The sequence below is a fragment of the Simochromis diagramma genome, unplaced genomic scaffold, assembly GCF_900408965.1.
Source record: "Simochromis diagramma unplaced genomic scaffold, fSimDia1.1 OVJJ01000802.1, whole genome shotgun sequence".
Classification (NCBI taxonomy): Eukaryota; Metazoa; Chordata; class Actinopteri; order Cichliformes; family Cichlidae; genus Simochromis; species Simochromis diagramma.
The window spans coordinates 17,566,088-17,593,768 of record NW_024387492.1 but is presented as its reverse complement, the minus strand read 5'-3'; the positions used below and the strand labels follow the sequence as shown (position 1 = coordinate 17,593,768).

At 41.4% G+C, this 27,681-nt stretch overlaps 1 protein-coding gene across 1 annotated transcript; it reads right to left on the bottom strand.

Moving 5' to 3' along the window:
* Positions 1 to 254: 254 nt before the first annotated feature.
* LOC120724709 (dihydropyrimidinase-related protein 5-like) lies at positions 255 to 27,322 on the bottom strand. The gene is made up of 14 exons (XM_040017040.1): positions 27,197 to 27,322; positions 16,934 to 17,048; positions 14,738 to 14,887; positions 8,285 to 8,443; positions 6,418 to 6,597; positions 6,267 to 6,335; positions 5,773 to 5,817; positions 5,614 to 5,689; positions 5,366 to 5,522; positions 5,084 to 5,225; positions 4,181 to 4,323; positions 3,848 to 4,055; positions 2,934 to 3,111; positions 255 to 2,842 (listed from the first exon to the last, which is right to left on the bottom strand). The coding sequence occupies exons 2-14, from the start codon at positions 17,042 to 17,044 to the stop codon at positions 2,757 to 2,759; spliced, it is 1,704 nt and encodes a 567-aa protein (XP_039872974.1). The 5' UTR covers positions 17,045 to 17,048; positions 27,197 to 27,322; the 3' UTR covers positions 255 to 2,756.
* Between the last annotated feature and the right edge of the window lie 359 nt (positions 27,323 to 27,681).

The window sequence follows — 27,681 nt, the reverse complement described above, 5'->3', positions numbered from 1 at the left end:
ATCCTCTGGCTTTGGCCCATGGACTACATGTTCTATACCTATGTTTTAAAGTAAAGACGCTCCTGTTCTGTACAGTATGTGCTCATTTCTTATACTTATGTAACTATGTGTACATGTAGGCTACGGTCCTGTATCCCTGAAATCTCAGGAATGAAATTTCTTTCTTTCTATTGTACCTGTGAATTAATTTACACAACTCTGACCTAAAACATTCACATAAAAAAAGAAACATGACCCAGATTTGTCTTTTTTTCTCACTTTATTCTTTTGCTGTTATTCTTGTGGTAAGAAACAAGCAGCCACTTACAGATTCAACATGTTCACTTCCCAACACAATGAGAATCTACAAACACGCACAGCCACTGAGCCGCCACAGCGCCTTCAGGACAACAAAACCATCCAACAGTAAAACAACGCCGTTGTCGTAGGTAATTGTAGAAAAACAGCACCAGTTTGTGTGAAGCTGCGGTGATCGGGGGGAGCTTCACTCCTCCTCCTCACCTGTTCATGTGGTGCTCTTCATGCATGGGTGTCGGTGTGGCACAGGTGATTCACGTTGGCACATTTGAACAGGAATAGAAAAACAAACATCCTAAATATATAGAGTGCACGGACAACAAGACGTGATCATGTATAAATATAATACTGGTAGGCAGGAATGAGAGGATCAGTAGTGGTTTATCGTCAGCCTGTGCAGCTCAATCGTCCTGCTCTGTGGAGACTCACTGCTCTGGAAACATCTCGCTGTATGTTCCTACAGCTGGTCCACGACGTGCCTCTCAGTCTCAGCAACACTCTTTGATTTCTGCTCACTCTGAGGTCTCAGGTATTTGGTGTGTGTTCAGACTGCAGTGTGAAAAGTGTGCAAAGGCTCATTAGTATGCACAGAAAATATTCAGTGAGCTGACACACAACATAATCCAAAATATGCCCTTTACTTGTTTGCCTCAAAGAGTCACAACGATAGCTTTTCTTGTACCTGACGTTTCTCACTAAGAAGCTGCCCTTATTATCATTTTTCCTGCTATTAACGTATCCTTTATTATTACTGTGTACTACAGAGCGTCTGTGCTGGAGCTCACGGTCTAATAAAAACAGAAAGTCAGAGTCAGAGCCACAGAAAGCATCCTGCTGCTCTAACAGAGCCTTAAATGCATGAAAATAGACTCAAGTTTGAGTCATGTTCAGACGCTGGTTTAATCATTTATTTGAACCTGCGACCCAGAGAGCAATAAGAGTCGCAGAAAGGCTGTAGGATGTACTGACGGACTCATATTTATGGGACATAATTAAAGAGTAACTGCAGCTTTGTAAGTCAAGAGTCACATCCTGGAGTAAACGAGTATTTTTAAGTTTTCACCACACCTTCATGTTCTGTGTTTAACCCTCAAGCGACCGAGACGTTTCAGTGACTGAATCACCGGACTGGACTCGGCCATTATTAAAAAAACCTTTGAATAACATGTATGATCAAGTCATGATCATATATTTTATTAAAGAGAGCTTTTTGTTAATAGTGGATCTATTTGTGTCTATCATGCCTCTACTGTTTCTGCCATGTATGAGATATTAGTTTACACCACAGGTTCACAGGGAGAGAAAAGGGATGTTGGGTCAGATTCCCTGGGCAGCTGGAGCCTTTCTGTGTGGTTTGCATGTTCTCCCTGTGCCTGTGTGGGCTTCCTCCCACAGTCAAAGACATGGATGTTACATTAATTGATAATTTTTAAATCAAAGCCTTTAATGTTAAAAAATATCATTATCCTCAGCGCACCCATTTCTGTAAAAAAAATATATAAATAAAAAGTTGGAAGGAAACATTTTCATAATTAAAAAATACAACAAGGTCACACATAAATGACTCCACTCAGTCACTCGAAGGTTAAATAACGTGTTTTTGTTCCCTTCATGCACTCTGTGAGCTCTACAGACACCCCTGAGACGAGGACAGTGGACCAGGTTTGGGGCCAAAGTTATAATCCCAGCTAAGCTCACAGGCTGAGTTCTTCCATAACTGCGGGTGAGGTGGGAATGTTTCTGGGACATGTGACCGAGTCAGAGGCAGTGAGAGCGCGGGGATGTTCAGAGAGTGTCTCTTTACGAGGCCACGGTGTTTGAAGCAGTTGGATTTCATCACCACACGGCGCAGTTCATCAAAAACAAAAACACTGTTTGAGGAACCCACGATGCAGCGGGACGCCGAGTGGGCGGTGTAACCACAAACAGGACCCACACACATCTTCACATGAGTCTAAAGCTATGGTGTCTACAGTGTACGTCTGTGTGTGTGTGTGTGTGCGTGTGTGTGTGTGTGTGTGTGTGTGTGTGTGTGTGTGTGCGTGTGTGTGTGTGTGTGTGTGAGAGACGGGGGTGTAATAGATACAGTTTTAAATAATTCGGTCGACATCACTTCAGTTCTAACCATGAAAAACTGTACTGGTTTTGACATTTCACAGTTTACGATACAGGCAGGGTGATAATGAGCGGACTTTATCAGAGTTAGTATGATCAGCTCGATTTTGGCAGAACAATTTAAATCCAGAGACAGCCCTTCGATCAGAGCAGTCGCTCCAATTAAGACACAGATTAGAATCTCTGATCATCGGCGTTTCGTCACCAATCACAGACGCGTGCTTGAATTTTTTTTGCCATCTTTACTTTTTATCCTGTGATTGAAAATCAGTGCAGTTTTTCTGGTTGTTCAGAAATGTACAAAAAAACGGCGGCTCGGACGGATGAAGCTCCAACACCAGCGGTTACCAGATACCACTGGAGCGGCCGCCGGGAGGGGCCAGGATCCGAGCCGAGGACCTCTTCGGGATGTGGTCGTCGACCTGAGACCCTGAAAGGAAAAACACGTACGGACTATTAAATTTGATCGAGGACTTCCCTGTAACGTCACCATAATCAAGGACGATTTTATTAGAGCTCACCTGAGAGGCTGAAAGAGGACTCGTGAAGGTCTCGGATTCCAGAGTGCACTCGACCGCAGGCTTTGTTGGGCGTCTCTCCATCTATGGGGCCCAAACCGAGTTCCTTCTTCATGGTGTTCGCAACCTTGGCCACATCACCAGAGTACGGATCCCTGTCCACCCCTTTGTAAGCCTGAGTCTGAAACACGATGAGGTGAGAGGTAAGATTAGGATGTTTAGCCATTTTTAACCTAATAATAACAGCCAGTTGAGCTGCTCCTGTAAGATTGATACTGATTAAAATTTGTTACATGTAAGTAACCAAGTTAAATTCCACGGAAGAAACACAAAATTAAAACAAGGTGTGAAAAAAAACTGGAATTAAAATAAAAGCTAGACTAGAAAAAATAAAAAGATCTTGTGCACTCACAAAAATCATTAAAATGAAATAAAAACTAAAACTAAAAGGCACAAGTACTTTTATTTGTACTAAAACATGTGTCCTGAAACTATAAATGAACATACTCACTCTGTAAACTACCTGAAATTGAACTGAACTGTAAATATAAGTTCTTATAAAAACAGTTTCTGTACTTTTGTGACGAGTTTTTTAAATAAATTGAGATAAACAGGTCTAAAAGCAAACAGAGTGGAGAGGCTGGGATGGGGGGCTTTCACAGACAGGGGCAGCAGCAGGAAAACACACTGCTGGCTTCCACAGGGAGCATTAAATCCTTTATATGGGCTGTCAGATCGGTGGAGTCAGTCACATCATGATGGGAGTGTTTGTGGCAGGTTTGCTGTCAGCTGACACAGCAGAGCTCAGCCTGGATCTCGCTGTCCTGCCCTGGAGTTTTAATTATCAGTGGAAACACTCACAACACACAGAGGCAGGTTTGGAATCAGTGTTAATAAAGTGATGACAGTGAACGCACCTTTTCCCTCTGCACCATCTTCTTGTAGAGGTAGTCGGGGAAAGTGCGCTGCGGGTAGAACTTTCCGGAGCCCTCGGCGCACATGAACACGCCGTTCTCACACACCAAACGCCCCCGGCTGATGGTGACCAGAGGGACGCCGTGGCAACGCATCCCTTCGTACAGGTTGAAGTCTCCGCCCTGCACCTGAGTGCTCACAGAGATTGTCCTGCACACACACACACACACACACACACACACACACACACACACAGAAAGTGATGGATGTGTGTCCCTATGCTTTGGGCTGAGTCCAGTAATAAAGGCGATTCCTGTTTATTTACAGCTGTGTACCTTGTTGCATCTGGATCCCAGACCACCACGTCAGCGTCAGCCCCGGGGATGATGCGGCCTTTGCGCGGGTACAGGTTGTAGATCTTTGCAGCGTTGGAGCTCGTCACCGCCACAAAACGATTCTCATCCATTTTCCCTGTAACCTTAAAAATAAAGAAAGCCCATCCGATCATACAAAACTTCTTTATTTCTGTCGCTACTGTGGTAGACCATGATGTCTTTCAACTGCTTCCCCAGAGAGAATCTCATCCCAGTATCGGACAAACTCTAACTCCAGGTCTTGGATGATGCTCTGGAGATCAGCTGAGAGCTGCATGGCCACTCTAGCTAGAGCAGAAGATCTATTTCATGTGCTCGTAAAGTGGTCTTTCTCATAGAGGCTTCAGAGCAGAACATGGACATCCATCACCAGCTGCAGTTCAAGATGGCGTAGTATGAGTTCATTCACTGGAGAAATACTTAATTTTTATTGCAAATAGCTGGAAATAAAACTGAGCAATCTCTCAGACTGTTGAGTTTATGGAGTAGAGGAAATATCTTGGCACAGTAACTGATACAAGCTTTGAGCCTCATGTAGATGCTAATGGTAGAAGATATCGCCAGTGCTTGTCATATTATGATAAGCTTCAAACTTTTCATTAAGTTTTATAAACAGAAACAAAACTTAACAAGTAAGTTTTATTTCTGTTTAACTGGTTCAATCCTCACTTTCTCATTTGTTGACTGTTGACTGAACTTCAAAAACAAACACAGACTGAAAATAAAGTCAAAGCGTGCAGAAAACTAAGACTTACCAACATGGTGTCAAAACAGAACTTCCACATCCACTGGTTGTGGATGATAAATTGTGTGGTTCATGGTTGATCTCAGGTTTTTATGTGCGCGTTTGATGTGTGTACGTACCACTCCTCTCTCCCAAATGACGCTCATCCTGTCCTGGACTCCAGGCACTCCATGAGGGATCTTGGTGAAGTCCTCTTTGCCCAAAGCTCTCTGCTTGGTGCTGAACGGACGGTGCTCTGATGCCACCACGCTCAGATTGTCACTGAAACAGGAAACAGGATATCCACGTTTAGTTTAGAGGAGCGTTTTTATCCACGGCACCATTTGCCGGTCACTGAGCTGCTGTTGCGATCAGTTTACTCGAAGCAGTACAGCATGCTGATGTGAGTGCAGCACACATACTTGCCCAGCAGGCCCATGAGGTAGCTGGGTGTGTTTGGGTCGAGGCGGAGCGGAGGGACGATGACATGGGCGGCGGCATGAGCCCAATCCTGGTGGTAATACTGCATCCCATTCAACACTGCGTGAGCAACTGTAGTCTCCCCGTGGACCACCTTACCTGAAATTATAAAAAGTGAAGAAAAGTCAGCTTTCATCCTCTCCATCGTCACGGTGACTGTTAGTTTGTCTTCATCGGACTGTAAGCTCACCCTGCATCTTAGCAGCAGCGATCATATCACCAGCAGACATACTGGACACATTTACCAGGTAAATTGGGCAGCGAGCCTGTGGTCACACAAAAGATTTTAATTAGTCCTTTAATTACTTATCAATAACTGTACACAGACTGGATATTAAAATGTTTTTACCCTGTTGGCGATGGTGATGGCTCTGTGAGTGGCCTCAGACTCCAGCTGCAGACAAGAAGACAGAGTAAAATCACAAAATAACAACTTTAATAAATAAACATTTTAATATTTATTGCAAATATCTTACAAAAAAAAAGTTCAAGGCCACAATGATTACTTGGTTTTGTTTTACATTTATAGGAAAGATCCCTAAACATACCTTCCTAATATTCAAAATTAGGTTTTATCAGCATTTTAAGGGAACATCAAGGAAAATAGTTTTATTTTCCACTGTTATGTTTTATCAGTGCTTTTTCACACATCAGCCACATTCACATAGTCCCACATTAGTCTAATATCACGCCCGCTCACACTCTAATGGATGTGTTGGGCGTAAGTCCAAGTGTTCAGTGCCACTGTAGACTGCAGGAGCAGATTGATCCTCTGACCTTTAGATTAGGATACGACCGCTACCTCCAAAAAACCCCCCACCCCTCTGTCCACTGCATATTTACCTCCTCTGGTCGACTGATCTCTATTCCCTCCGGCCCACTGATGCCCAAATCCAGAGCCTCTTTGGCACCCTAACAACACAAACACATTCATTTTAAAACAGGTTTGTGATTTCACTTCGACGTCAAAGGAAAAGAAAATTTGTCTTTGCACCTCGGCCACCAGCTCTCCGTTTTCAGCGTGGACTCGGGCAATGGCACCGATGTCCTTACAGGTCTGCAGAGTCTGGTAGAGCTCTGAATCCCGCAGCATCATCATGTCTTTGTAGGCCATGAACATCTGGAAGGAGTTCACTCCATGTTCCCTCACCAGGGTCTCCATCTCATTACGTACCTAAGGACGATTCAGAGGTCTCAGGGTCAGCAGTCATGTTTCTGGATTACAGTTCAGTGCTTGCAAAGCTTCAGCTTATATATGTAAAGGCAGTTAGTGCATCGGGCATTGGGAATGTGGGCATGGAGTGAAAGAGAAACTGTGTGTGTGTGTGTGTGTGTGTGTGTGTGTGTGTGTGTGTGTGTGTGTGTGTGTGTGTGTGTGTGTGTGTGTGTGTGTGTGTGTGTGTGTTTGTTTTGTGGGGCATGAAATGAGCTTGGAAACCTGCCACAATGAGATCACACTGCCTTTACACTGGTGACTATAACAGCCCCGCTGAGAAGAATCCATTTCATTCATTCAAACAGCAGTAAAAGGAAACTAGACAGTTTAGTGTTTAAAATGCTGAACTGTGCTGCGGTGAATGGGCCATAAAGGTCACGTCATAGTCATGATGGAGTATTGATGAAAGGAACAAAACTACTTCCTTCCATAATGATTAATCTACTTTTACAGCTCATGACAGTTTGAGTATTTTTTATCATTATCATTATTATTATTCTCTCCTGTTATTGTTTCTCTCTGCAGTGTTTCCTTGTCTGTGGACCCGGCCTCTGTGTCTTTGTTTCCTTTTCTCTGACACCTTGTTTAGTGTTAATCAGGATTTATACATTTGGATTAATTTATGCTATAGATCATCCACTGTATGGTAAAGCCCTCTGAAAAAGCTATGCTGTAACATCACTTCCACTAGAACTGCAACCACACATCGTGCTGATGCAGCATTTTAGTGACTAGCTCAATTTCTCCTACATATTTTCAGCTACCTCTGTCATCATTGTCCAAATCAATTCAAAGAGAGAAACCTTCTGCCAACCATTCTTTGGGTGATGATGGTGTTGGACACTAGGATAGACTACCATGCAGACTCGACATAGATTCAAAGTATAAATAAGTATAAATAAAAGTATAAATTAAGACTTCATGTCCTTGTTTTACTTTGATAGTCAGTTTTCTCTCTTGTGTTGTGTTAGTTTGATTTTCTTTTCTTTTGCCCTCCTTTATTATTATCTGCCCCGCCCTGCTTGTTTTCACTGGTGTTCAGCTTTGTTTTTGTGTAATTAGTCCCCTGTCTTATCTGTCTTTAAGTTTGTCTTTGTTGGACGGTCTGCCCAGGCTCACTTTCTCTGCCCAAGCTCTGTTGGGTTATTGTTTCGTGGGTATTTTTAGCCAGATACTGCCTCACCCTTGTTTTTCTGCCTTTGTGTCTTCTCTCTTTACTACACACACCCTGAAATGTGTTAAGAAACATTGTGTTGACATTTTTTAAACAAGAATGACTACCAGTCAAAGCTTTCTGCTGGACAGGTGTTGTATTAAACCTCATTCTGGCATGAAACGTTTAACAATATGCAATGAGATTGGGCACATGCACAAAGTCAGCAGATGATGTAGGACAGACATTAAAGCCAAAGGCTGAATGAGGCACCTTGACTCATAGAATCTGCCTAATGTGCCCACTGAGCACGTGTGTTAACCCAGTTCTTGTGCGGGTTTAATCTAGGTCATTACATATTTCACCCACAAACGGCTGGCTGCGTTATTATTCATTCAACGATGATAAACGCCAGAAGAGCACAAAAATAAATAATGATATATGCTACCAACGTGATTCCAAGCTCTTTGGTGGTACGTTTTTTAAATTTACCTTTGGTCCCCACCAGGTCAGCCCGACGTGCAGAGCGTAGTCGCAGCACGCCTTGGCATCGGCCAGAGCCCTGCACTTCTCGTAGGCGTCCAGCAGGGAGCAGTGTTGTTCAGGCAGAACCAGAGCCATCACCATGGTGGTACCACCCATCAGAGCCGCCTGGGTGAGGTAAGAGGGTGATTAGGGGTGACAGAGAGGGGGGCAGAATAAGAGAAAAGAAAGACTGATTAGAAAGAGGACAATAACACCAATGTCCAGCACAGGCTCTGTTTGTCTGGTGACAATAGTCCTTCCTTATCAACTGTTCATCATATGCTCTGCTCTTTATTGATTGCGCTGACTCTCTTGTAGCCACTGTTTCATTTTCCTTTCAGTGTTGTTCTCAGTCTAAATGCCCTTATTTAGTACTGTTATCACTGTTTTGCCCTCTCTATAGAAATATCTCAGCCTGACACAAAAAGAGAGATAAGTCTTTTTAAAATAACTTTAATTTTTTAATACTTGCACGTACAAACATGGGTGCTGTATAAATATACAGAACTTACAAGTTCTGTATATTCAGCAGGTACATGAAAACATTAGGTCAACTTGTAAGTAAAAAAAAAACAGATTCAATGAAGTGAAGCTGACGTTAATACAACAAGAATGTAAAAGAGATGCAAAAATGCAAAAGGCAAAAGGTAAATAATACATAAATAATAAAAGAATAAAAGCAATCATAGCAGTATGGATGGATGGATGAACTGTTTTACAGAAATCATTGAGTCTGGGAGCTTCTCCTTCTCAGGCAGGATGTTCTAAAGTTGACGGGCCCTCGCGGCAAAAACACGCTCACCTTTATATTTAAGTCTAGATTTTGAGGCAGCCAGAAGAGCTTTACCTGAAGAGCTGTAAACTGGTTCATATGAGGTCAACGTTCCCGGCGTTCACTGATTTGATGTGACAGTGTCTGCTAAAACCAGTAAAAGCTCAGCTGCTGCATTTTAAAGTACACGGAGGGGAGAGCGTGACTTCGCATTCATGCCAGTGAGGAGGGAGTGTTTTTTCCTTCCTAGAGTGTGACAACATTGGTTTCATTAAGTTTTGACAAAAGGCTTCACACTAGTGTAGCTATACGTGTGAACGTCTTAATACTTCACAACCTCAAAAACTACAAACGTAAGCTTTCTGAATATGGCTCCTGCTGCTAAATGTGGCTCCCTCACTTCTACTCCACAGGAAACAGAGAACTGGAGAAGATGAGAGATGAAATTACTAATGAAGGAGAGGAGTGGGCGAGAGGAAGCAAACTTACAGATGGGGGGAAAAAGAGAGGATGAGGAAACAACGATAGACTAGAAGAAGTGAAGGAAGCTGTGTGCAGTGACTCGTCTTCCTCGCTACAATGGTGAATGCACTTTTGTGTAACCATGACAACAGATACTGCTCAGCCATGCCTGTCGCACGTCCCCACCCTCTTCCTCCTCCTCCTGTCCTCCTCTCTCCATCCAAAATTGCGCAAACATTCACCCATCCAATATCCTCTAATAGGAATATCACACCGAGGCATGATGGGAGAACGTCTGTAATCGCATATAAAACAGGAAATGAAGAGGTGGGGTGTGAAACAGCTGTAATCTGCTCTTTAGTCATCATCGACAATCAAAATGACGTTAAACCACCATCATTTTTGCAGCCCAACCTCAATAAAATGTGACTACATGAGAACGTTTCTGTGCCAACGTGGAGCCGTTGCCTCGGGCTCCAGACGTGTCTCACAGACGGGGGGCGGGGTCACCTGCTTGTGAGCGTAAGCTCAGTCGGCCAGTAAGCTATCAGATTTCTCATTACCATAGAAACCAGTCCGAGTGATGTGCAATGTCAGCATTGAAGGTCTCAGCATATGTGTGCATGAAGAGTGTATGTCATTGATCACTGTCACTACATGTAACTGTGTGCATGTGTGCGTGTGAGAGAGAAAGCGGGGGGCACAGATGCACAGCTGGGGATTGTGGGATTTAGGCTGTCTGTCTGCTTGGCCTCAATTAAGATTTACTGCCGGCCCCCTTCTTTAAAAAATCCCAGAGGGCAGAGCCGAGAAAACAAGCGAGCAAACAGGAGGTAAAGGGAAAAAGAAATCCCTGATCACTGCATCTTTACCGATCCATGTTACGCACACGACAGTATGAGCTAACATTGCTATAATCAGTGTGAACTGATTCAGGGACAGTTTGAGACTTTTCTGTCAAACTGGAATAAAGGAGCTGTCTGAGAACTGAGATGTTTTTCACGCTGTTTTCAAGCAACATTTGCAACTACAAACACTCGAAACAACATCCAATTTTAGCTTGTTCTAAATTACTAACCTGCTGTGGAGACTCAAGAAGCACAGCATCACTCGCTCACTGCAGACAGCACAGAGCATATCTGCTGGCAACAGCAACAATACCAGCCAGGTGCATGTTTAAGCCCAGGATAGTTGTGCATCCTTTTGCAAGCTTTCAGATATTTCACAACAAAATGAGTCGTCCCTCCAGTGACATCATTACACAGGCTTTGTGAATGTGTCCACATAACTTAAGTAGAAGATTTGTAGATTATAAATTCCTAAAGATACCAGAATATCAGGTCAAATCAACACACAGTGCGCACCGATTATTTAACATCTGGTTAAGAGCAGTGATATAAGCATGTGGATCGTTTTTCAACTCTTTAATTTAAACATACCAAAACATAAACAGTGATGGAGAAAGACAGTGTGTTCAGCCAACCAACATCGTTTAATCTTAGTGGATTTGACCTAAAAGCTCTTTTTGTCAACCCAACATACTGACACATAAACCACAAGCGGTGCGTAATATGAATCTCCTGCTCCATTAAAGACCCCTAACCCCTACTGTGAAGATAATCCCCTGCATAGAAAGTAAAAGAGATGGCGAGAGGGCGGCAGGCATGAAGGAAGGAGTAAAAGAAGTTGAAACCCAGTAGAAGAACATCTATAGACTAATAAAGATCAATAGCAATATGGACTGTCCTGAAAAATTCCATACTTTTGGGATTTTAAACTGTAAACTGCAAAGCTGGAGTATTTTAACAGATTACCAAGAGAAAGTTACATCTAATAATAACAGTTCAAATGTTTTTATTAACAGTTGATTCATTCTGAAACCACACCGAACACAATCATTTAAAAATAGCATTAGTTGTGAAGATTTTAATGTACAAAAGAAAGAGTTAACTTTTCCTCCAAGAAGAACCAACGAGCACACAGAAATCCTGTCACATGAGTGCCTGAAGCTTCCTTTACATATGAAAGCGACTGTGAGGGGGTGAGAGTGTGTCAGACTCTGGGAGAGGCTATCAGTGTGAGACAGATTACTGCTCCAGCCCTCTGATCAGCCTCTATCAGCTCCACTCGTACTTCTTATTACAGCCGAGCACCTCACCTTCTTCCACTACCCTCCTCCTTCTCTTCATTGCTACAGTTCAGCCTGCTGAGACGTTTAAATGATCTCAGCCAGGCCTGCTGTGACAGATACAGCTCAGGCAACATTTCAGGCTTTATGTAAAAAAAAAAAAAAGCAGATCTGCTTAGCTGGATGTGATTGATCAGTGTTACACTGTAAAGACTGACTGTGGATAACAGTGAGAGCAGATCACACACTTTATTCTGTTAGTATTTAATAACAGAGACACAGCTGTGCTTTTCGATTGTAGTTTATATCGCCTGGAAGCCTTTTTTAACTGTTCAAACCCGTCACCTGTCAGGCAGTGTGATGCCCCTGAGGCCGAAACATTTTTATTTTAACTTTAAAGAGTTCACGGTTTTTAATATTGCATCTACATATGTGGGGCAGTGGTCAGCATCGCCCCCTGCTGGTCATCATTGGCTTCCCTTTACAGACCTTACAGATCTTTTATATACAGTGCATGGCAGACACAGAAAGAAGGTTCTGATGATGGACTGGCTACATGTCTGGTGACCTTCACCTGGATAAGCAGCTAAGAATGGCTGAAAAGACTTCAGCATGATGTCAAAGAAGCTAAAACATCAGTTCCAGATCATTTCTATCTGGGCAGCACGTTCTTCCTCTTGACCTTCCACCATTACAGCGTGTTATATAAATCGGGGTGAAGCAGAGGAACAGGAGGAGGCACCAGAGGAGGAAGGAAGTAAAGCAGAAGAGGGAGCAGACAGTTACAAAATAGAGGTAGAGAGGGATGCAGAGGGGGGAAATAGTTTAGGGGTTCATCACAATTACACGAGTGGTTGCTGCGGTAACACAGTCACCATAGGAACCACACAATACTACCACGGTCATGTGTGCACATACTCTCTCACACACACAGAAATTTCCATGCTAAGAGTGCGGGTTAGTTGTCATGGCAGCGAGGGCAGCGGTGGGGGCTGGGGGAGAACTGGCACCAGTTTGTCACCAGTCTTCAGCCTCATTTCTCTCCTCTTACAGCACAGCAAAGTCACCGCCGCTATTTTATGATGTGCACCATAATTTCCAAACATGCCGGCAAGGCTGCGAGGAGAAAAGATACTAAAACTGCTGCTGACGATCTCCCCCAGACAATCACTTGCTCGTCAGCAGCTACACTGAGCAGAAAGACCAGCTGGGCGGGCAGGGTGGAGAGAATAGCATTAATATAAAACATTTTTAGGCCTCGTCCCCAAATACTGACACGGTGCCCCGCATTTTGATTGATTCTAATCGACACTGTGGGACAGACACTTTGCTGAAGTCTGTCTTTTATCTAATGGCAGTAAAAAAGGAAAAGAAAAGCTGTCATTGTGGGTCATCTGCAGGTTAACGTCACCACTTTTCCTGTACCTTTGCTACGCCTAACAGGGGAAATTTCAAAGCAACATAAAAAAAAACTAGTTAAAATACCTGCTCCTTTAGCTCATTTAGCTTATTGTGTGCTTATTGTTCTTAAAGTCATAGAAGTGGTAATAATACATTAACAGCAATAATAGCAAATAACTAAACTGATATTTTTGGATGTATTTATGTTTTAGATTATATTTTAAGTTAGTGAAGGTGTCGATTCTCATGTTACATAAAAAAATAAATTGAGGAATAAACAGAAGTACCTGAAGTAGGGTGACTTGAAACTAAACTAAATATCACTAGAAGTTCATCTCTTCACATGTGAGACTCACAGTTGTGCAGCAATAACGTTAATAACTGATGCATAAAGCACGAGTGAGAAACAAAAAGACAAAGATAGAGTGTGACCTTTCCCGTCACTAGACCACAGTTTTTAGTTTTGTCAAAAATGATTGCACTAACACAAAGAAAAGCAGTTGGCCCCAGAGGCGTGAAAAACCTCCAAACTGCTGACCCTTTGCAACTTCCTCGGTGCTACGTTAGCTCTGCTGCTATCAGCTGGGTCACTGCTGCTGGCGTATGAACACGTGAGCACAGAACAACACAGATTTATTCAAATAGATCAGCCCACTGTCAGTGACACCTGGCACAGTCCTAAATAATCCCAGTGAGCCGTAAATTCAGATTTCAGATCTAAATTCTCTGTTTCAGACAGTTTTTTCTACTCTTTGCTCTGTATGATGTAAATGTATCCTTAATATGGTCTCAGCCACAGTTCTGGCCTACTGTTCCAAGCTTTTGTTTAAAGGAGAGCCAATCAGAAGCAGGGCAAAGGGGATTGTTTCAGGCAGAAGGGTTCAACAAAGGCCCAGTGAAAGACACATTTGTATTTATCCATTTGTACATACGATCATTTTGAACTGTGAATCATGCAAATGTACACTAGCAGAGCCAAATAACAAAAAATAAACTTACTCATCATCTTCTGGGGACTCCACGTTACATTTATCATGTAATATATTATTAGATGTGTCTGATGAAACAATCACCTACAACAACACACACATATACTTTGACTTTTTGTCACATGACTATCTTTTGCTGATACTGTACTGTTGGCGTCCACAGCTGACGCCCTTGACTAAAACTGTCAGGCATGCCAGGCAGCATCTAAACAGACAAGCTGAGAACATCCTCCAACACATGCATACCACTGCAGGCAACAATAACACCTCTTAACCTCTTAATTATGAAATCATCCCCGCTGCTCGGGCACTCAGTGGAAAACATGCAGGACATTCATAGGAAATTAACAAATACACCCAGAACAGATGAAAACTAAACAGCTGTGTGAATGTGTGTCTAAAAAAGATAAGTCTCTGCTTTCAACCAGAAACTGCTGACAGGTGTTTGCTTCCTGAAAGACCAATGTGAGAAAACATGTGCTCATTAGTCCTGATGAAGCTAAAAGCAGGGCTCAATATTTCACTGCAGACACGTCAGAGTCACGGAGAAAGCATGACAGCTGTCTGCAGACTTGAAATGTGTTTAATCACAGGCATGCTGACGAGCCTGCTCACAGCAAAGCCCTGTGTGTGAGTGTGTTTGAGCAGTGTGTTTACAGCGTGTGTACCTTGGTCCCACTGTAGAAGTCGTCCTGGATGGTGGCGTTCATGAAGGTCTCCTGCAGATGCACACTCGTGTCAATTCCGCCCGGTAACACCAGCTTTCCAGAGGCATCTATCACCTTAGCTCCGCCTGGTATCATCAGCTCCTTTCCAACCTGCCACAGAAAACACAAACACACGAATTACAGTACTTTATTTTCACATTATTATCACTTTATTTTATTAAAGGCCCAGCTACACAGTAATCGTTTCTAGCTGAAACTGGTCACCAAGATGTAAATCACTGTGCAAATTTCTTTTTATTTTGCTTCCAAAAAGGCCAGACTTTTTTAAGTAGGTTTTCTGAAGCACTGGTTCTTTTATAGTGCTTTTGAGCTACTATTACTCTATGTCTAAAAGCCTTTGATCATACACTCCGATGAACACATCAGAAGCAACTCGGGGTTTAGTTTCTTGCTTGCTTTAGCATGCAGACCGGAGCAGCCAATGATCAAAACACCAACCTTCCGATTAGCAGATGACCTGCTCGACCTCCTGAGCCACAGCCAACCTTTCTAAGTGTTTCTTTGGACATTATCTGCATTTTCACTGACTTTCAGGATCGTCTTGTGCCTAACCATTTTCAGAAGAATATTTTTGTTTTGTTTTTCTTGTTAAGGAGCGTAAGGACCCATTTATGCTTGCCATATTAGTCACTTCGCACACAAACAGTCACTCAGACGGGATGACATCAGCGCTGGACAGGACGAGAAGAAGTGAAAACCAGGAAGCAAAGAAATCACGCAGCTTGTGCCAGGGAATGCGACTTCACTTTTGCTGTACAGTACAGTTCGTGCGAGAACGGCGACCATAAAAGGGCCATAAATGACGAGTGTTTGCAGAGAAAGTCTTCCATGCAGACTGCAACTGTGGCAATCTACTAGTGAGGAAAGCAATCACAATGAGGTTTTCATTACATCACTCTATACCTCTTTATAATTAGTTTCACCTAGCAACCTCAAGTAGCTATTTTCCATATTTTTTAATTGCAACCTGCGTTACCACCAAACTCTGGGCCTATATCAGGCCAAGATGTAAGGAAACAAACATTTACTTTTAATACAATCCATTAATTATTGTTTAATACATTAAATTTAAGGTTATTCAAGGTTCTTTTTCTTAGGGATTTTGTTTGGTATATTAAACCAAACTAATTTCAGATTTTTATTTTTTAGGTAATCAGGTGCAGAATTAGATGTGCTGCTGAGGGTGTTTTCAATTACTGTGGTCCTGTTCTTTGGAACAAGCTGCCTGCTGAATTGAGGTCATTTATAACTGTGTGAAATGTGATATATAAATAAAATTGACATTGACTTTATAGCTCTAAGCATGAATGTGTCATCTATTGCTTGTTAGCCAATCTGACATTTTCATCCATACTGAAATACATACTTTCACAGTCCATAGAGAATGACTATTAATTACTTTGGTAACTGTTTTTGTGATAATGCTGACAATTAAACAGGCTGACATGAACATTAATACACCTGGTAATCTTTTCTTCTTACCAGAGGAGCTGTGCATATTTGCAGTTTAACTCAACTTCTAGGTGGTTTTCTTCTGATTGGCACAAACTCACAAAAAGGTCTCACAGCCTGAGATGTTCCCCTTTTGTATGACAGCTTAGATCAGGCTGCATGCTTACACACGCTGACCTCACTATTCAAAACTTTGCCCATTTTTAATATTAGAACTGTTAGCGTAAAGTGTTACGCTTTGGGACTGAGAACGTGTTGGTTACAGTATGACTCGCTCAGCTTCGACACTTTAAATACTGCAAAAAAATAGCTGTTGTTGTCTGTGGTGATGGAAGTAAGCACTGACAGAGAGTGTGTAAATGCTCAACAGCTGCAGCAACACTGGAACGTTTCAGTACAGCTGATTCAAAGGCGTCCTCGCCACATAAACCGATGCTTATCTCCATGACAACACTGTGTGAGATAATTATAGTACCATGGTTTGGAGCCACAGAGTTGACCGAGTGGTTCTCTTCATGCTATTACTGTGAAATGAGTCATGCTAACAGCTGGAGATATACTGGACAGCGAAAGTGTGAAAGCGATGAAAAGTTTTTACTGTATGACACGTGGAAAAATGTGCTTGCAAGTAAAAATACATTTGCACACGTGCACATTTAACATGTGTACATAACAGTGATTTACCTGCTGTATGATGCCGTTCTCGATGTAGACATCTGCTTCCTGGGTGAAGTCATCATTGACCACCTTTCCCCCCTTGATGAGGATACGCATGGACCCCATGTTAGCAGCCATAGTCCTACAAGATAAAAAGGTATTCAAGTAAATTCAAGTACACGATATTTAGCATGTTAACAACGTTGCGCAATACCAGTCCTTACCATAAGGTGGTGCAGTGAGTAATGTTTGTTTTGTATTTAACTAAACTACTAAATACTCAAGGAAATATGAGTAGGACTAAAAATAAATATCAGAAGTGAAACAGAAGCTCAGATCTAAAATATCTTAACACACCCACCAGTCGAGTGCTACCTTTTGGTGGTAACAGTTTAAATTAAATTCTGCAGTGCGAACTTAATTGTTCTAAATAGAAAAAGTTGCTTGATTTGAACAAAACTAACTGAAATCTTGCAGCTCTCAGCTGGAACTACTGCTTTTATCCAGTGTTTAATTTGCTTTACACAGCAATACTTAAACCCTGGCATTGTACTGGTCTATTCAACTTCAGGAATCCAGTGTGGAGTCCTTCTGCAACCAACCGCTACTCGTAAAACCAAAGTCAACAAATGAAAGTTTGTGTTCTGTATTTTGTGCTGAGTTACACGTTACAGTTTCTGGGAAGCATTTCCTCCCGTCTTTAAAGTGTGTCAGCTCAGTCTATAAAATATTTAGGAGTGGATCTATAATTTATAAATCTATTACAGTATCTGCAGGAATAACAGATTATCAGCACTTTGCAAGGACAGATGGAAAGCAGATGTTTCTTCAAGGATCTTCAAGGATCAGGAACTAACAACTAACAACCGGTAGAGAACAGCAGGTCTGTTACTATTACAATTTATTATGATTTATAACAATTTATTCATAGTATGAGACCTTCATAGTACAGTAGTTAATAAAATAAAGGTACTAGTATTTCAGGAAAACTTAAACACATTTTTCACTATTTTCTGATGTTGCATTATAAAAGGAAATGAGTATATTAATCGGTAATTTTACAAGGGTTACAGTACGTTCCTGCGCTTCGTTCTTCAAATATTCCCTTTACAGCAAAGTGAATTTTAATGATCCAGACTTGTGGTTAGCAGACATGTAACTCACCTAATTTCAGGCATTTGTGCTGTATGAGCAGTTTACAAAATGAATGCCCGGTGGTCCTTGTGTGCATAATGATTACTTGTGGCTATGATAATTTCTAGGTTGTGTTACATTACACAGACCCAGTACACCCAGTTTGTGTTTTTCATCTAATCCTATTCAGGGTGGGATCCTGGTGTTTCCTTTCCAAGTCTTTTCCAGTTACAGCAGTAAAGTTGATCCTCTGTGAGGTTTTAAAGTGTCTTTTTATTTACTTATCCTTTGATTGATTTATTTTATATTAGTTAAGTGAGGGAAATGGAAAGCAGTGTGGAGTTCTTTATCACCATAGAAAAATATATAATGCATGTTCTTTAAAATTACTGGCTTTGGCTTTATTGTAACTTTCCACTTGTAATCACCACATTGTAATTTTCTGCAATGAGCCATGGCTAACAAACCAAGGCTATGGCTGAACAGACCCAAAATTACCTCCTATACCTTTTCCAAACCACTTTTCCTTGATCTCAATGGAAAACGTCACAGGGAGGATGGGAAAGATATTAAGGAGGAAAAGACAAACACAGCGCTCAGAGGATCGAACTTCCACTTGGCTCAAATTACTGAGCCAAGTGGAAGCGCAGTTGTGGTGAAACTACGATGTGCTGAAGATGGACTACAAACAAATCTTAATGTTCATGTGACCATGTGTACCCCTGGGTTTAAAAACTGTTGAAGCTTCAAAACATATCAGCAGGTTATACTGAATATTACATGTTCTGCACCTGCGGTCCCCAAACCTTTTTGCGCCACGGACCGGTTTATGCCCAACAATATTTTCACGGACCGGCCTTTAAGGTGTTGCGGATGAATACAACAAAATAAAACCAGTACTGGTACCAAAAAACAGAAGATATATTCATAACACACGGGAAAAGGGAAACCGGGTTATGATAAAAACTATTTAAAAAAAAATAAAGATAAAAACCAATAAAAACCCTGAAAACCATAAATTTCACACCTGAGCCTCAACTCTCGCGGCCCGGTACCAAACGACTCACAAACCGGTACCGGTCCGAGGCCCGGGGGTTGGGGACCGCTGTTCTACACCACCTGCCAGTCATTTTGATTGCTTGTCTTTTACTGCCGCAGAAGCCCTAAAGCAACACTTGATGCCCAATATTGATGAAGATTTCTCAGATGAACTCTTTTTTATATAGAAAATGAAGATATATAATAATATATTACACCACTCAATAATTCTAATCATTAAAATTGCCTCTCCTCCAAACTACACCAAATCTGACCTTTTCTGAATTAAATTAAACATATTTAAAGCATAGGGGAGATTGTTTCTTTGAGCCTAAAAAATTGAAACAGCTGGCTTCATCACCACCAACATTTTTAAAACCATGTTTTATTCTTTGGCTTTTAAACTTGACTTGGTTTTATATCCGCTTTCTACAAATCACAACTTCTTTGTTTATTTTGTTTTAAATATATTTTCCCCCTTTGCAACACTCACTACATATTTAAAATTACACTGCACATCAAAACAGTGTGGTTAACTATTAGCTTTTGCAATCTGTGGTCCACTATGTTCTTCTTTCAGATGATCATTGAAATAAAAAGTAGATTGAGTAAACCTAATAGGATCAACAAACTGAGAGGTTCTCCAATAAGCATGTCTTTGTGTGTATGTGTGTATTCTGCATGGGTGGCTGTATGCAATGTGTTTGATGGCCAGACACAATAGAGCCCCAGTCACACAGAATCAACTCAAAGAGATGGAGGAGAATAGAGAGAGGAAGGAGAGAGGGGAGAAGAGGGGAAGGAAGAGAACAGTGAACAGAATAATGAGGAGAGAAATTTGTACCCCCACTGGATGAGGAGAAATTTGGACCAATGGGAAAGAGAAATGCTTTGGTTTTGCCAGCTTGCTAATAATGAAGCCCGGGGGTAACAAGAAGCTTTAAACATAGATTTAAGGAAAGTTTCTGAAATATATTGTTGTTTCTATGAAAAATATTCATTCATACTGTCTGGCTTTACTGTAGCAGCGCTGAGCAGAAATCATCTGGGATCAGATCATAGTCCAGTTGAGTACAGAGAAGATGGAGTCCAAAACAAAAAAAAGAAACTAGAGATTTACAACAATGGCCAAAGAAAGAGAAGAAGAGTAGAAGTAGCTTATTGTGCTGAGATGAAAGATAAAGTGGTAAACACGATGGTGGAGCGCTGTGCGGTATGGAAAGCAGTGCCCTAAAGCCCTGGCAGCCTGATTAAAAGAGTGGTTTCCCGGGAGACGGGAACTGGAGATCCTTCAGCGGAAAAAAGGCGTCCATACACACACACACACACACACACACACACACGCACACACACACACACACGCACAAACACACACACGGTATGGTGAGGCATACTAAAGCATCAAGACTGATTTATCATTTGAATTCCACTTGGTACAAAGTCAACGCTCACATACACGCATACTTTGCAGTATTTCACACAGAAACTTTACGTCTGCCTCGTGTTTTATCATAGTTTTTTCGTTCAAGATTTTAGCTACTAAATGGTTCTTGGCCCCTTTTTTACTACAGAGCTGTCCTATTGTGTAATATGTATAGACTGGAGCTTGGCACTGGCTTGTTAAGTCTGGCATCATTAGCCATCCTTTAGTGAGGCAGCGCTGGTTCGAATAAAGTACTAATATGATCAATGTGGCTGTCAGAGTGTTACAAGGAAGCTGAACATTCAGGAATTAATGAAAAACTGGATTTAGAAATTCATTAGGCTAGATGACATCTAAAGACGATACACCATTTATCCCTGACTGAAGTGTTTCTAAAAAACGAAAGTAAACCCCACTGCAGCAACTCTGGACATTAACAAAGACAGGAAACGACACATTTAGAAGGTTAATGAAGTTGGACTAGTCGAAATATGATTAGCTACCTGGTGCTAAAGGTGCATTACATCATCAAACAAATTCTTTGAATCTTCAATAATATTTTCAAGTATTATGTTACTTTTCACTGAGAAAAAATATTTGTAATTTTTAAAAAATGTTTCCCATACAGTGGTTCAAAGAGTTACTTCTAAAATACTAAAAATGCTTGTTTCATATATGTGTCAGAACATATGAATTAAAAAAAAGGAAATTATTGACAGTGTGGTGCCTCTAATTAAATACACGGGTTCAGATGATTCACAGATGCTTCAGTTCTTTTTTTTTTAATTTCGATTTTAGACAGTGTCCCATCTGTTTTGGAAAGGACAAACCATCAAAACACCAGTCCCCAAACTTCAGAAAATGACTTGGTGAGGAAAAGAAATAGTTAAGCTGTCAGAGAAAAAGACAGTGATGTCTACATGTCTTAACTTGGTGCTGCTGTTGTCACTATTTTCTAGTCAGCTCAGTCCAAACCCACACAGACTGCAGACTCGGACTGGGTGTGGGACTGGGAACGCTGACTTCTGCATCGGACACTGGAGGCTTTGTGTGGCTTTGTGTGTTTGTAGGAATATGAGGACAAAGGAAATTAAACTTCCAAAAATGAAAATAACGCCTTTAATTAAAAGTAAGTTCACCAAAGGTTCAAGGAATGGAGTATATATAAAAAAAATACTGGCTGGCTGCTTTATCTGACCTGTAACAGAGTTGACGAAGCCTACTTTAGCTGCAACCCTAACTGACAATAGCTTACTTTACTATATTAATACAGTTCTGCCATATTCCTGCCATATAGTTCAAACGGTGGCTGCAAAAAGTGTTACTTTGACTAAAAAGCTAAAAGCTCAGCTGAAATATAAACATTCAATTCTTAAAACTAAGAAAAAAATATTTATATATGTGTAATTTTGTTAATTGGTCCTGAGTGTCCACTTTACTTCATGGTTTTGTTATTTTTATGTTACATATGGGAATAACAACTTTTTTACTCTTTAAATATTTGGCCTGATTTATAATAATAATAATAGTTATAATAATAATAATGATAGATTTTGTGAAAGGTTTAGTTTCAGGTTTAGTCAGGATGCAACACCTGAGAAATTCTGGGCCGATGTTTAAAGTACACTGTGTAGAGAAAAAAAGCCTTTTTTTTCTGGTGGGGGTCAGTATATGGCGTTTCTGTCCTGATGAGCATTAAAATTAAAGTTAATTTAGACAATACTTAAATAACTGTCCAAATTCCCAGAGACTTATAGGACATAATTTGTAAAAATTAAACTAAATTTAGTAATAGTAGTAGTTATTTTAGTGGATTCTTAAGTTTATGTTTACAGGTTTATTTCTCTATTTGCTTATTAAATATCAAAGTTGAAGAAGCATGATGATAACTGTTGTACAATAAAACAAGTGACTGATCATAGATCTGCTGTTGGTGGCATTTTAACTGATTGCGATATTTACAAAGAGACGCTCGGGCTGCGGTTTCATCACTGTTTGTCTGGCAGAACTCCTTCTAGCTCAGGTCTGTCCCTGACTGGACAGCGGTTTTGTGGAGGGGTTTTGCAAGCAAATGCAGCCACTTTGCAAATACACTGGAACCAATGTTTGTGCAAGATGTATGTTTTCTAACAAGACATAGACTTCCAAGAATTTATTTACTGAAATCAGAGGTAAAGCTCAGTTTGTGGAGAGCCGAATACTGTTTTTAAGGACTGAAATTTGAATCGCCCTCTGAGATAATGATAATATCATGACCGATGCAGAGCAGGAACAGACATCTGAATCTTTACCTGTAAAGCTGTAAAGGCAACGAGAAGCTATAACCAGGCCTTACTGAAACAACAGTCCCAGTTTCTCACATGTTCCCTTGGGAAAATAAATTGCCCAGCCCTGTCCTATCTGCTCCATGTGCTGCCACAAAGGATGTTTTTCTATGTATGAAACAGACTTTTATGGAGAACATGAAGCAGCTTGAAGAGATGTGATGCAACATGAGGTGATCGAGGAGATGAGACTTAACGCACAGTCAGGAGCTGCGATGTGACATGATGCAATGTGAGGGGTAATGACGGGAAGCAGCCACTGGCCCATTTTAACACTATCTGCTCTCAAAAGCTGATTTCCATTTCACACAAAAACACGAGACTTGTGCTTTTACATCAGTACGGGAGATCTGAAATTCAGGCCTTGTGTGCACAGAAAGTCAAAATCGTCAGGAGAAACTGAGGTCGCCTCTAATGCTCCTCGCTAACTGCATTCAAAGGAAAAAAAGCATCTATTTTAGACATCTTCAATGTGTGTTTGTGCGTGCGTGTGTGTGCGTGTGTGTGTGTTCACTTTCTGCTGTGTCACAGCAGGTATAACAGACACACACACACCAGGCAGCATTTCTCACGCACCCTGGGACCAGCTGCTTCTGCACACACACACACACACACACACACACACACACACACACACACACACACACACACACACACACACACACACACAGATAAACACTAACATCAGCTGCACACAGTCTAACACAGCGAGACACACCCTAGTTTCCTCCCCTCTCCATCCAAACTTTTTTAATGGGGGACTTAATTAATAATAAATGAGGAGCAGCAGGCTGAGTGAGTTGGGACTGTGTGTGGCACACAGATTCACGACACCATGGTAATACAAAGACACAACTACCTCACAGCATGAATAAAACCTGAACTCTTATACTGGAGGCACCATTTAGAAAGCAAATTATTTATTGGATAAAAATGTACAAAAGCTAAACCAGTGTTTCTACTGCAGTTGGATGAGCAGGAGGGATGAAAATGAGGAGAGATGCTATGATGATTTACTTTCTTTTGTACGGAAATGTACTGTTTTTTAATGGAAAATATGTAAACAGGGAGTTTGTCTTGATTTTAAATTCCATAAAATGTCGTCTGGATTCTTTTAATTTTTTTCTTATTGATTGATAAAAATGGTGTGGTGAGAGCTTTAAAATAATTAATAACCAATAAAAAAATTTAAACTTAGCATTTTCCTAAATAAGTTCAAACTTGGTTTAAACGGCTGAAAAGAGGAAGGATGAAAAAAGTTGTTTAAAAATGTTTATAAATTGTTACATTTCACATGGTAGCTGCTGACATGCTCACATGTCTGTTTGTGTGTGTGTGTGTGTGTGTGTGTGTGTGTGTGTGTGTGTGTGTGTGTGTGTGTGTGTGTGTGTGTGTGTGTGTGTGTGTGTGTGTGCTGTAAGTGAGAAGAAAGGACCAGACAGCTGATGACTCTTGCTTGATATTTGCCACAGGGAGGAGTATCTCTCTCTCTGTCTCCCTCTGTGTGTGTGTGTGTGTGTGTGTGTGTGTGTGTGTGTGTGTGTGTGTGTGTGTGTGTGTGTGTGTGGGTGCATGTGTGTGTATGTCTGGATTACCTTGCATATGTGCATGTGTGAAAACTAGAGCTATTTAAAAAGCCAACCAACATGCAGCAAATTTACAGCCACTTAGGAATAGGGATAGATACTAAACACACACACACACACACACACACACAGAAGAATTGTGTGTACTGCTGCAGGTTCATGCATGAATAAGCATTACTGAATCACACACAGATAAACAGACAATAAGGTAACTGGGGCATCACTCTGAGGATTAGGGGCATCTCTGTCTCTACACGCCCCCTAATCACACTATACATTTAGAAAAAACTCAACGCCAAGAGCTGTACATAAAATTTATTTTGCCAGTATTTTTTCTGTCTGACCTTTGACCTTCGGTCTGACCTACTCTTCGAGTTTTTCCTCTTCTCATTTGAAGGTGAAATTGTTTACATTTTCCGTGGTCTTCCTCTCCACCTTCCTGGCAGCTCACCCCGCCTCTGCACATGCCCAAACCATCTCAGCCTCACTCTCTGACTTTGTCTCCACAACACTTAACCTGAGCTGTCGCTCTGATGTCTTCATCTCTAATCCTTTCCATCGTGTTCCCGCCCAATAAAAAGCTTATCATCTTCCATTGTCCCACCTCAAACCCTACATCACAGCAGGTCTAACTACCATCTTGTAAACCTTCCCTTTCACGCTTGCAGCTTTCTATCTGTCACAAATCAGCTCTCACACTCATCGCCACCCACTCCACCCTGCCTTTCACTCTCTTCCCAGCTGTCCATTGCTTTAGATGGTTGAACTCGGGTATTTAAACTCATCTACCTTTTCACTGTTACACCTGTCTCCTTCTCATTCACACACACGTATTCTGTCTTGCTTCTACTGTCTTCCCTTCCTCCACTCTCCAGAGCATACCTCCACCTCTCTTACACCTACAGATAACAATGTCATCATATTTGCCCTCACTTCCTCCTTACTAATGCTCTGCCCCCCATTTTCACTAACAGTCCTCTTCTCTCTCTGAATTTCTTCATTCGTCAGCTGCTTAAAGTCTTCTCAGCACACTCTCTTCACTTATTAATACATTTCCATCTCTATCCTTAGCCAACCTAACCCACAGTACATCCTTTCCAACTCCATGTCTGGCCACTGAATACAAACCTTTTACCTTGAATACTTTCCTATGCGTCTTCACCAAGTCACCTTGACCTCTTTTCTCTGTCCAGAGGATACACCCTCATCAACAGAGAGTATCTTCACAGTCATCTAGCAATGGCTTAACTCTTCCATGAACCCCGTGATGTCAAGAGTCATCTTAGAGGTGCAATGCTGCTACATTCTGCAGTTGATCTTAGATTATCAAGACCTTCTGCATAATATGGAGTACACCTGTGTGCACCTTCCTCCACTCCTATGCACCAACCTGTGCTCTTTATGTCCTCTTATTAAAATGTTTGTTCATAAAATATAAGTTCTTATACTGGGAGTCAATCCAGGCCACCTGGGTGAAAACCGGGAAACCTGACCACTAGTCCATGAAGTGGTCTAGTCGTCCTCTCTAACGTGGTAAAACTTTGAGCTCCTGCACATTGAAATGGTGGTAAAAACTGACAGAATTGCACATTTGTGCCTCAATCAAGGATACAAAAATTAGAAAATGCATGACCAGCCGAAACCCAAAGACTACACCAACAGCTCTGACTATAAGGGCCTATAAGAACCAAGCAGCAACCTCCAAGGAAATCCCTTACATGTTAGGAATACCCAAAATTAGAGCATTAAAAGGGATGTTTACCATCTGGTACATAAATCACTGTTGGCATCTTCATATCAGCCCTGTAGGCGTGACGTTTGTATAAGTCTGCCTGCATACACAATAAGAGAAAAGTAAACCACTACATGAAAACAGGGCTGTTATATACACCGGGAGAACATGCAAACTCAGAAACCTAGCTGAGGCAAGGCTACACCACCACCCTAATTAACACTAGAAGACAACCATTGCATTCCTAATGGAAACAGACCATGTGTAGGGCAGCAGTTAAATCATCTAATCAGGACGCCCTCTGATTTATTCAGATCAATGTGGTGTACCTGAAGGATTTGCAGCACCCAGGAATACCCTCCAACCAAATAATGTGCACAACCTGGATTTTAAATCACCTGTTCACGTTTTGTACCCAGCCACACACACACCAAGGACTCCTGGCACACGCACATGCGCGCTCACACATCGTGCATACAAGCGAGTGTCCACGGCTACAGACAGACCCCTTCATTATCATCATCATCATCATTACCGTGACTCAATAAATTTGGGAGAAGAGAGAATAACGTAAAAGGGACTTACATAACAAACACACAGCCTTGCAGCACTGATGGCACGCCACACACACACACACACACACACAGACTCACATCTCACCCATATTTCATCGCCCCAAACCACACGATACCATTTTCACGACATCACCGCCAATTTTCCATTTTTTCACAGCATTTAAGCGAAACTAATGTTTTTTCATTCATTTACTGGAAGGAAAAACGTTGAGTTAATTCATTCACATTTTAATTTAGACGCAGAAACACGTCACTGATTTGCAAAAATGTAACAAAATATAGAAAATCTGCCAAATTTGCCTAATTTTCGTTTACAGAGACTGATTCATGTTCGTTATAACCATGCCGTTACCAATGTAAATGGCATAAAGAGGGATTTTAACGCCTCTAATTATGATATAGGTGATAAAATCTACCGATTGGTCAACAGCTCTACAGCCTGACGTCCTCTCATTTGTGGGATTTTCTGTCTTCTTACCCGGTTCGCAGATTCCGTGATCCTACTCAGCAGGAGCCTGTCTCCGATGCCCAGCACTGGCCGAGTGCGCGAGGACAGCCGGCACAACGCGAGCAGCAGACGCTTCTTCGGCGACCGTCCGGCAGCAGCCAATCAGGGGCCGTTCGAATGAGAGAAACCGGAAAACCGACCAATGGGAGGGGAGTTTAGTCTGTGGAAGGCGTTTCCTCTTCCTCTTGGGAAAGGGGCGTGTCTTCTGCGGCTGTAGTCGTGATACCTTCACTTGCGGTCAGAAATGTAAAATTAGCATCCGATTTTATTTTATAAAATAAAATAATTTGAGCGAAACATTGACTATTATTACTATCTTAGGCCACTTTAGTTACAACATGAGTTTAAATTTGTTTTCGTTGATTATATTTCTGAAATGTTGATTATATATTAACAAAATAATAGCAGAAATACATTTTATTTTTGATTTATTTATCTTCTGCTGCTTAATCTTT

Bases quoted from the DNA above. Each gene is read 5' to 3' on its own strand.
- LOC120724709 (XM_040017040.1), bottom strand. From the start codon at position 17,044: ATGGCTGCTAACATGGGGTCCATGCGTATCCTCATCAAGGGGGGAAAG. The intron at 5,818-6,266 runs GTAAATATGCAG...TCTTGTCTGCAG, and splicing joins AGATCAGTCGACCAGAGGAG to CTGGAGTCTGAGGCCACTCA. The intron at 3,112-3,847 runs GTGCGTTCACTG...ATCGTGTTTCAG, and splicing joins AGATGGTGCAGAGGGAAAAG to ACTCAGGCTTACAAAGGGGT.